We start from the raw sequence: 11,183 nt of genomic DNA, 5'->3' as shown, positions 1-11,183 counted from the left end.
CTCACCAGACGGCCCTCCTTGCTATGGTGAAGCGAGAAGAGGTGCTTATTTTGAATGACGCATGCGGCGTAGCGCAAGCTACTTATAGGGGGTGGATTCCCTGACGCTGACGTCAAGATCACCAGCCAATCAGGATTGGCGTAATGAGATTGATGCTTCTGTTTGCTCCGCGATGAGGCGCATCCCATAGTGAGACATCTCACTTCATGTTACTCTGAGAACTGGGGTTACGTAAGTAACCTATAGTTGTATGCCTATCCATGTCATAAATACCACCACCTCATCATTTTATGCTCTTGGAAATTTGTGTGAAATTGTCCAAATTATCAGATGAATGGAGGTACGGCCAAAAAGTGTTTTGTGTGTTCTCAGTGGCCTTAACCATTTAACACCAAAATCTTTTTCAGTTCCTCCTTGGGCCAAGTGGATATTTATAACAAATGTGAAGACATTGCCTCACTTGTCCTGAGATATGGCAATAATGAAAATGGGACTAACTGAATCAGGTAAGTGGACAGACTGAAAACATAATGCCTCCGTCCAGGCACTGAGGGATACAAAAATGCAATTGACTACTTACAGACAGCGCCGTAAATCTCAGAGACTACAACTTTAATACAAACTGTTTGCACATCACAAAATGTTTCACCCAGTCAAATTGTTATGATAACAACTCACTGATTTCACATCTGGGTCCCACATATCCATAGGGGCAGGTACACAGGTTTCTGGCCAGACATGTGCCTCCATGTTGACAAGGTGGCTCACAGCTTGCTACACACACCGACATGAAACAACACAAGGACTCACATCAGTATTCTGTGCGTGTCAGCATGTTAGACAGGTGTGAATATGAGCTCAGGTTACCTTCCTCACAGGTGGGCCCGCTGTAGCCCGCAGGACATTCACACACATTAGGATTCACACACCTCCCCTGGTTTTTGCAGTCAGGTCGACACACGGCTGAGTGGCAACAAAATTAGACACAGATAAATGAGCCAAGTCCTCAGAGGTGATTTAACAGTAATGTGCCATGACAGCATGCAGAGTGCTCCAAGGTTTAGCTATCATAACACTGTAAGTTGCCGAGGTGCCAACAAGAGTGATACTGGAAGTGGAACAATCAGATCGCTTTACTTTGTCCTCAGGGCCTTATCCACTACTAGTGACACATTTAGCAACACAGTGAAAAGGCAATAAATATATCGTAATTCATTCCCAATGCTACAGTAATCACATTCACGGCTCTTCCTCTACAAACATAAAAAAATATATGCAAATGAAGCGGGATAATGCCGCCGGTATATCGCCATTTATTGACACTGATAGATTTGTTTCCAGCACAATAATAAACATAATCTTACCAATATGGCAGTTGTATCCAGTGTAGCCTTCCATGCAGGTGCAGGTGTTGGGCAGAGTGCACGCCATGTTCCTCCCACACTGGTACCTGCAAACAGCTGAAATCAAATGACACGGATACTTGTAGAAATGCACATATGATGGGAAAACATGCCACTCTAATGCACTAAGAAGTTAGACTGAAACAACTAGTCGCCTCTTTAGATAATGTGTCCTGTAAAATAAATCCCAAACAATGGTGGCTAGAATAAATGTGGGCACTTTTAAATGTTGGTCGAACAAAAAAAAGCAGATTGAGGGCTTATGTAATTCTTCTTCGATAATTTAAACCCACAACCTTTTCTCAATAGTGGCAACTTGCACAAGTATGTTCATACATCATAGTCACAAACACAAAATGAAATGTTCACGTTGCCAGTCGGTACCTTTACATATGATTCCATCTCCGGTGTAGCCGTACGGGCAGCGGCCGCACTTGAAGGATCCGGTGAGAGTGGGCTCACAGGGAACACCGGGGGAGCAGGGAGAGTCAGCACAGGTCACATGGAGAGATGGAGACTCCACTTTCAGCACAGTGGTGAGGTTGGTCTTTCTGTCATCAACATAACCTCTCCTGACACTAGACATGGTGGCCTCTGGTCTCCGGTTGTCAGGGGGTCTTCTGGGCGAGGCGGGGGACGATGAAGAGGAGGAGGTGGGAGTTGTTTCCTTGCTGGAATTTGATTTGACGATTTGAAAATGAACATCTCCTCCCCTGGTGATTGTCCCCTGCCCTGTAAAATACTGGGAGTTAGAGGATATGACTTAAAAATCTAACAAAGATTTAGCCTCGGTTTGTCAACATTAGAACATTGGATCGTGCCATTTTGTAAAATCAGAAGGGTGTTCAACAGATCCAATTCATCCAAACTACCCCATTTTAAGGAAAGCAATGTCGTTCCTTTCTGTTCATAGTATTCATAATAAAGCTTTTGTTTGACTTTTTTCAATTTTGTTACTTATCCTTAAAAATTATTAATAATTTGAGGAACTAAAATAACCAATTTTCTCAACCTTTAGTTGCTCTTCCGGTTTTATGCATACCATTAGCCTTCACTCCTACACATAGAAATAAGTGTCATGTAAATTCATATATATACGGAAACTATTGTATATCATAAATTGATACATATAGATATAATGATACATACATATGATAAACAACAAATGTGTTTCAAACTTGCTTGTGGATTTTCCAAAAATATTTTTAATAAAGCCTTCTGTTCAATTCCAAACCCCAGAGCATACACGGTCATCACCATTTTTATTTTACAAGCCGCAGTTTCAAGTTTTTTTTAATGTAATAATGACTCCCCTCTTACCTGTAGCTTTGCACGTGCGTCCATTTCCATGGAGACCTGCAGGACACGGTCCACAGATAAAGCCCGCTGAGACGTGGGTTCTCTGGAAACACTGAACCCCGGGGTGACATGGCCTTCTGGAGCAGGGCGACGGGCTCGAGGATTTGGGCCTCGATGAAACCTTCAGTACTCTGGCTGGTGTCATCAATGCTTTGAGAGGAGAGTCTTGGTTTCCTTGGAAACAAAAAGGATGAAAACAGCCTTCAAGCCGACAAAAAAATGTGCATGAATCAAAAGAAAGAATAAGACAGGAGTAGAACTTTTACGTTTTCTTGCTCTTAAACGCATGAAAACAAACCATGATTTTATTCTACTAAATAACCTCCATTTAAGCTAGAAGACTTACGTGTGCAGATGTTCCCGTCACCACTGTATCCTTGTGGACACACTCCACAGAAGAAGGAGCCCAGCGTGTTGTTACAGCCCACTCCAGGGAAACAAGGCTGTGAGACGCACTCATCTGTATCTTCTCTACATGTATGGCCTGAAAGCAGAGAAAAACACCAGTCAATATGTATTTGAAACATTATAACATTACTTAAAAAGAAGAGAAGAAATTGGGATAGATTTCCTTAAATGAAGGGCTAATAAATTACCTTGTTACTACACTGACCCTGAACATGATAAAAGTACAGAAGCTTAACGTTTGGCTCTCAGTATCCGTATCTAACTGGCTCCATGCAGCCCATACTTAAACCAATTTCTTAGTTAACCATCAATGTTACTGTATACGTGACGTTAAAAGCTCTGCAGTGTAATCCCTACCTGTCATTCCAGCAGGGCAGATGCAGGAAAAGGAGTTGGAGCCGTCAATGCAGCGGCCAAGTCGACAAGGGTTGGGTTTACAGTCGTCAACGTCCACCTCACACCTTTCACCTTTAAATCCATCAAGACACACACACAGGTATTCCCCGCTGCCTGCAGGAAGGTTGGTGTTGGTCACACAGGAAGCTCCATTTAGACATTCACAGGAGTGCACAAACACCTGAAGGAAAGAGGACAAATAAACATGTCTGTAATCTACTGTAAGAACAACAACCCCTCATGAGGAAATCGTAACACATGCAAGAAAAAAAACACTTGTTGTCTAGTGACTGAAATCAAATACACTAAAGAAGGGAAAATCGATGAACACATACAGCGATGAACACATACAGAGATGAAGAAAAAATATCCCTTTGGTGAAAATGTGGGTAAATATAAAAATGAAAAAGCTATTCTAAGTAAACCATATACTATCTCTACAACAGAGAAGATCACATTTTCTCAAGAGTTAATATTGTTTCTCGTGCTTTTCTGTCCAATCTTAAATTGCATTTGGAGCTGTGAGCAGCTCTTTCATTGCCTGTATGCATTGCATTGTGGGACAACAATACCCATTAACATGAAACAAATAAAACATTAAAAAGATTTTTAAATGTTTTTCACATCTTACTTGTTTTTGTTACTTAAGCACAAAGCCTGCTTAAACTGAGTTATTAAGTTGTCAAAACAAAGAAGGGCCATGAGCAGAGAAATACATTTCATCAGCTCCCTCTAGTGGAGGAAGCTACAAGTAATTGTCTATTGAGAGCCAAATGCTCTGGACTACAAGGGTTACTTTTTTGGACTCCCAAGAATTCACATACCTGTGTAAAATGACTTACTCTCAACCCTTGCGTAGTATAGACCGTAATAAATCTGCTTAGAAGAAGTTACATTTGACTGTACTAAAGGATCATCTATTCATTTAATGGACCAAAGGTATTTTTTTTAAGTCCTTATTAAAAGAAAATAAATTTACATTTGCAAAAGACACATTACAAAATAACAAAATAATAAAATAATAAAAACAAATGAAAAAACAGCATCCACATCTTTCCTTTTGTATTCATCCCCAGAACAGAAGATAAAACATAATTCAAACAGAGAATTTTATTTAAATCATGACTCATAAATCCAGTCCAAATGTACGCTACTTGAACTCATCAAGTAAGACATGTTTAGGTCACACAATGAAAAGAAACACAAACATCACCTGTATGGAGGCTCTGGTCTCAGTGTCGCAGTCGTCCGTCACTGTAAACTGGAGAGTGTGTGTGTCTGTAGTTTCAGTCCTCCACCTCACCAGCCCATCAGGAGACAGAGATGACCCTTCAGGGCCCGATTCCAGGGTGAAGCGCACCGCTGAGCCCTCAGGGTCCCGAGCTTGTAGCTGATAGATGAAATCCCCCCCCAGGAAGGATCGGAGATGAAACGGCAACGACTGGAGCACTGGAGGCTCGTTCTCTGATGGGAAACACAATTTATGTGCTGGGTGACAAACAGCTTGAAAATGTGGGATTCAGTGAAGTCTATACCTTCAGACAAAGCTTAAACATATACATCGGCCAGGGAAATATTAGCAGCTGCGATTGTTTTTATCTTTTGATTCTGTGTATGTATTTGTGGACAGATGTTGTCAATGCAATCGCGGAGCAATACTGCAGTGATTCAGTCACTACACTTTACAGGTGTGTAAAGGGAGTAACATTGGAATCATCCTTATCAATAATCCCCACTGTGTCGTTCTATCATTGTGATACAGATTAGTGATTTAACTTCTACATATTCTGTCAATTCTTCTGAACGGAGTGAGCACTGTTTGACCTACTTGAGGTGAAAGTAGCAAAGTTGGTCTGAAAGTGTAACAATGAGGTAAAGCTGTCCTCATATCAGCGCCCGGGGGACTAAAGCAACTTCAATGGCTCCAATCTGCACAGAGCTGCTGACAGATGATCACAACAGCCCTGAGCAAATACAAGCTACAAAACTCAGTGATGGCTATCCAACCTCAACTCTACTGAGGAAGTGACACATCACAAACTTTTTCATCTTAAAATATACATTATATTCTAGACTTCTTGAGCTGTGAGAGGGACCAGATGAGAAACGATATACATACTCTCTGCTATGGACCATGTGTGTTTGGACGAGTCCGGGCGACATGTGAGGCAAGGGCTGCTGGGATTGGAGTCTCCCTCACTGTAACACAGGCCTTCAATGTTGCACCTTTTCTCCTGGGAGGCAGGGACAATAAATAAAAATTGTGTTCAGTGTTTATTATTCTTTGAAACATTAAAATATATCACTCAACCAAGACCTACTACAGTGAGCTACATAGGTACTGTATATGTACGTATGTGCATAACATGGCAGCAGAATAATAAGGCATTTCTGTAAAATACTTGCTAACCATTGTACAAGTATTTTGTTAAAATTTAGAAGAAAACATAGATCTGTAAAAGTAAACTGCAGGACACAAATGTATTTGAATGGCTTGTTGGCAGAGGCTCAGATTGGCTCTATGTATTAAATTAATAATACTTTTTAGGAAGGCTGTCTTACCCTCAGGGTGCAGAGGACTTCAGTGTCGAGGCTGCAGATCTGGCAGGCTCCATCATACAGAGTCAGAATCTTGGCGTTACTGTAGCTGTAGCCATCATTGGAAACCTGCCATCAGCAGAAGCGTGATTACTGTGGATCACTGGGAAAAGGCATTAAACAAATAAACTGAACTGTAGAGAGATTAACTGTTTTTGCTCACAGTTAGTAATGTTTTACTGCTCATATATTTCAATACAGTTCTTTAAAGTCTGTGAAAAATGTCTCTTTGATTTTTTTTTTCTTGATTTGATTTTAGGGAGATCCTTCTTAGTGATAAATGTTACCAAAAATGTTTACATGTTCTTACTGCTGTAAAATTATTCTCATATTGAGTAAATAATCAATTAATCTAAATATTTTCCTCCTAAATCATGTCAGAGCTGGAGAAGACCTCCAGCAAACCTTCTCATCTGTATGACTTAAGTTTGATGCTAATTCTGAGGTTTTGAAAAGTGCTTGAGGCTGTGCTGTGCATTACAGACATGACTAACTTTGATCTGCAAGCGGGCCAGGGGTCTGTGTGATGCGGTTTCCAGGTCCAGGCCTGCAGGACCCCGGCTGTCCTCTAGGGGGAGCTTGCACTCCAGAGCTGTCGTATCCAGAAAAACGGCTGGGACTAACTGGGGCTCGTCCAGAACCCACTCCCAATCTTCAAACTTCACAGGAGACACAGAGGGAGAGAGTGATAAGAGATGCAAAAGTAATGAGATGACAGGATCAGAATAGGGAATTGATAAAAGGGCATGAAGGCTGAAATGGTTTATACTTGATGCAAGGGGTTAGCAGCCTGTGAAGATACGTCAACAATTTGGATTTATTGTATTGCATAGTGAAGAATTTCCACGCAGTACCATCCCCACTACATCACTAGATGTATATAACAGCCTCAGTCCGTGTCATGCTTATATCCCCATGTTAACTGCCAGATATTTTGTGCTGTGTAAGCAGGTGAACTGGAGTTATATCCAAATAGCTTGTATTTTTACATTTAAGGGATATTCTTTTAAGTATTAAATGCATGAAGAAAAGACCAAATAAAGTTGCATAAATGTGCCAAACAAAGTAGTCTGATAAAAACACTTCCCCCACTCTCTGGATTGGACTCCTTATTTGTAAAAAAACAAACATTGTAAGCATTAATCAGAATCAATAACACATGCAAACTGAATTTCTCTCAATTGTTCTTCCATGTGTCGAAAAAAGAAAATACTGTATAACTTGAAGCTTTAAAAATATGTTCAGACAAGAGGATGATTGCATAGCAAAGACAATGTGTAAACAAGGATGGAAAAAAGAATGGAAAAAGAGGCTGAAAAGCTGTGTACCTTTTCTTTAACAAACTCACACTTGAGCTCGTAGGAGTCCTTGAAGCCTTGACCGTAGACCTGGATGGTGGAGCAGTCTCCCTGTCGCACGTCACAGAGACCCTCCTTCTCCAGCTCAGTGATCTCTGGGATCTGGTCTTCACAATATCAACAACAAAAAGTGCATAAACTGTTAGACATGAGAATGTATTGAACATCGCAACCCATATATCTTGCACTGTAAAGCGTCTTTGAGCACATGAAAAAGCGCTTAGAAATAAAATGTATTATTATTATTAATACAGTTGTTCTGTAAAAAAACATAGATGTCTTCAAGTAACTGATACATGTATTACAGTTAGGATATATGACATAGCGATGCCTTAAAATGTTCTTTTGGTGAGGGTGTAGCTCAATTTAAAGTAGTTTTCTTTTATTTATTTAAATTGAGGTGAGCTGTAACTAAGTTTTGTTATAGATATTTTAAGCGCTCCAATCCAGTAGAAACTAAATGTGTCCAACTTAAATCCCTCTTGTAACTGTACCTCTCTAGAACCAGTGTGTCAGTGTATGAGTAGTATTTTTACCAGACAGCACACTGCAGTCATATGATCCAAATCCTGGGAAGCAGACACAACCCCACTCTGAGCACTGGCCGTTCCCGTTGCACAGATTGGGACATTTGAGGACAGCCAGAACATCCTGGAACCCTTCTTCTCTCCTCCTCTCCTCTATCAGCCTTCTCTCACACTCATTTTCCAACAGTGGTAAAGTAGCATTCAGCCATGACTGGTCATCTTTCAGCTGTAGGTCAGTAACACACATGGCCTCCACGCGGCTTATTATTGCCTCTTCTAACAGGCGGCCGCATCCCAACGCTATGCTGGAGCCGGCCACCACCTGCTGACACTGAGTCCTGGCCTGCTGCTCCGTCAGGCCAGAAGGTGAGGGCCACGTTAGAGGAGAGTCTGTTTGAGCTGCTGCTTCGTGGTCCTCTGGGAAAAAGTAGGAGAAGCCCTCCAGATCAGACTGGCTGAGACTTTGGTGAGAAGAGTTAGAAATGTAACGCTGGATCGAAGCTCCATCTCTGGAGGCTCGCAGGGAGAAACTTCTCTCACGTGGCTGAGAGTTACTGCCTCTGTCCTGGGGGGTTTGACTGGATTGACCTGGAGGCAGCGGCTGTCTGTCGCTTCCTCCGCCTTTGAGTAGTTCCACCGAGCTGATGTACTCGGCTGTGACGTCCAGAGTGGGGATGACACTTTGAAGGTTCACGTTGCCGTGATGAGAGCAGAGGGAGTCGGTGGAGGTGACTGATCGAGATCGGGCTCTGGAAGATGTGAGGCGGGGCCCCGACTGGCAGTTACAGTACTTGCGGGGGCTCGGTGTGCTCAGATGGGATGGCACGGTGTCAAACAGGCTACTGCCAGGGGGAAGCCTGACAGAGGGAAGGAGGAGACGTCAGGAAGGATGAAACAGGGTTTGACAGGAGGCTCTCTGATTGATATACAGTAAGAGGCCCTGTGCTACCATGGTTGATATTGTGATGAAAAGGGCAGACTCTCTAAGAAATGTACAAGTATTCCATTTATGACCCAAATTGAAACTTTGTGGCCCCTGGTTTTTGGTTACAGAAACCATAATGCTAGGTCTTTTTTCGAGATGATGTATGCTAGAACAAAGCTTTGTAGAAGGCACCAGTATGACTATTTTAAAGGGCATCCTGAAAAGTTAGTTAGCAAAAATATGTGTTTAGCTCAAGAGCTAATACTTCACAATAGTTTCCAGACTTCTGAATCCAAATTCAAGTACGAAGAAACAAGATAGTCATCCTATTAACAACCTTAAACCAAACGCAAACATTACAAACAATCCCTCAAGAATTTGCAATATATTTTTCTACCTAAAAATAAATAGTAATTTACATTCATATATGAATGACCTTAAATGACCTCCTATCTCTCCATTCTGTCCTTTAACATGCCAGCGGCATTCTTGGAAGAATTGCTCCTAGCATCAACTGTCAAAGCTTTTGTGTAAGCTGACCCATACTTCACTGTTCAAATTACTGACCTCCATTCTGAGATAAAAGCAGGCAGATGCTCCAGTATGGCGCCTCCTGCTGAGTGGAGGTCGTCGGCTGGCTGGCCGTTGTAGGTCCCACACAGACCCTCAGTGTGGCCCCGGTCTGAACTGGGAGCTCTCAGCGTGAGACTCATCCCCCAGTCTGAGACGTCTGCACGAACAAACGCTCCTGACGAGAAGGTGATCTGCGAACAGGTAAAGATTCAGGACAATCAAATGAAGACAGAGCGCATGCGATTTCTCCAAAACGAAAGATCCAGCTAGATTTTGGATGAGTTTGTCAGATTTTTGATGGCTTTTTGTGAATAGATAAACCTCAATAAACAAATAGCTGGTAGTGCTCTGTAGTTTTGCAGAGGCTGTTTAACATTCATTATATTCAGTGTCTGACTGGTCCTCACCGTGACTTTGCGGCCCTGGTAGGACTCTGTAATGCGAATGCCGCTCTTGGTCAGGTCTCTGTTCTTCACCGACAGGTGAGGTTTGGTTTCACCCATTTCTCCGTTGCACATGTCAAAAGCGATGACATCGCCGCCGTCCCGCACCACGAATCCACACACACACGAGGTGGCGTGCACCACACTGCCACACTCCCACTGACGAACATGGACCTCAAAGGGCCTCAAAGTGCTCTTATAGAGGACAAAAGTGCCGACTTGGTAGTTCTCATAGGGCCTGTAAAACAAGAAAGATATTCACAAAATGGATGACCCCTAATTTGTATTGACCCTTAGATATTATTGTGGTACAGTGCATTCACTATTGACAATTTAAAACTCAATCTGTTGAATTGTATGTGGAACAGTTTAGAATACAGATTAAATCAATTTCCTTTTTAACCTAACAAGAGACTGATGTACCTGCCATCAAATGTGATAATGTGAGGATCAGTGAAGGAGTAGCAGAACGCTGAAGGGACATCCTTCACAGTTATCTGGAATGACAAATACATTTTTTCTTTTATATGAATACAAATCCAAAGTTTAATAACATGTGTTCAAATTCCACCGGGACAACATCATCTGTTTACCTCAACTGGTTCAGGTGAGTATCCATTCCACAGAGAATTCTGTGTGACGATAGATTCAACAGAGATCTGAGTCGTCCTGTTGCTGTCTTTATGAAAGTCAGTGACGGGGCTGAAGTGGATCAGTGCTCGGCTGCAAACCCCGTCTGTACAGGGGCCCCGGGACAGATGCACCATACAGGATGAGAGAGACAGATCTGCACCCAACAAACCGTCATCTGTAACAAAACAGGGGGAAATATAGTAGTTATTTTCATGATGGTATAACAGAAAATGGAAAAATAAACTCTATGATTGTTATCTTGCTCTGAGTTCTCACCTTTGCTGCTGGTGCTGAGCTGTAAAGACAGAGTGCACGGCTCTGCAGAGGAGGACGACTCCTCCAGACACGGGACAGGAACTGTGCTCTCCACCAGCAGCTCATACAGCCTCCCGTCCTCAGACACACTGCTCACCTCTGGTCTCAGCTGCACAAAACAGGTATTAAACTGATCAGCCCTCTTAAACAATGTGAATCACAAACACATTACATTCAGAGGGAGAGGATTTAGGCAGGTTTGAACAGGAATATCATTAAAACACACAAACACGTATGCAAAAACA

The 11,183-nt window shown here is 42.2% G+C and overlaps 1 protein-coding gene across 1 annotated transcript in view; it reads right to left on the bottom strand.

The window, feature by feature from the left end:
• Positions 1–11,183, bottom strand: part of vwde (von Willebrand factor D and EGF domains) — a 40,929-nt gene that overhangs the window by 23,396 nt on the left and 6,350 nt on the right. Inside the window, exons 7-24 of the mRNA XM_010788536.1 lie at positions 10,900–11,047; positions 10,584–10,798; positions 10,414–10,487; positions 9,955–10,228; positions 9,542–9,738; positions 8,059–8,906; positions 7,493–7,629; positions 6,659–6,823; positions 6,129–6,233; positions 5,686–5,800; positions 4,780–5,030; positions 3,528–3,747; positions 3,109–3,246; positions 2,724–2,936; positions 1,788–2,135; positions 1,365–1,460; positions 868–963; positions 679–774 (exon numbers count right to left, since the gene is read on the bottom strand). Coding sequence (XP_010786838.1) covers positions 679–774; positions 868–963; positions 1,365–1,460; positions 1,788–2,135; positions 2,724–2,936; positions 3,109–3,246; positions 3,528–3,747; positions 4,780–5,030; positions 5,686–5,800; positions 6,129–6,233; positions 6,659–6,823; positions 7,493–7,629; positions 8,059–8,906; positions 9,542–9,738; positions 9,955–10,228; positions 10,414–10,487; positions 10,584–10,798; positions 10,900–11,047 — 3,736 coding nt within the window. The remainder of the gene's footprint in view (positions 1–678; positions 775–867; positions 964–1,364; positions 1,461–1,787; positions 2,136–2,723; positions 2,937–3,108; positions 3,247–3,527; positions 3,748–4,779; positions 5,031–5,685; positions 5,801–6,128; positions 6,234–6,658; positions 6,824–7,492; positions 7,630–8,058; positions 8,907–9,541; positions 9,739–9,954; positions 10,229–10,413; positions 10,488–10,583; positions 10,799–10,899; positions 11,048–11,183) is intronic.

This window comes from Notothenia coriiceps, unplaced genomic scaffold (genome assembly GCF_000735185.1).
Source record: "Notothenia coriiceps isolate Sejong01 unplaced genomic scaffold, NC01 NC01_scaffold00031853, whole genome shotgun sequence".
Taxonomy (NCBI): Eukaryota; Metazoa; Chordata; class Actinopteri; order Perciformes; family Nototheniidae; genus Notothenia; species Notothenia coriiceps.
The sequence above is the reverse complement of the archived record's forward strand: the minus strand, read 5'-3'. Positions and strand labels throughout refer to the sequence as shown.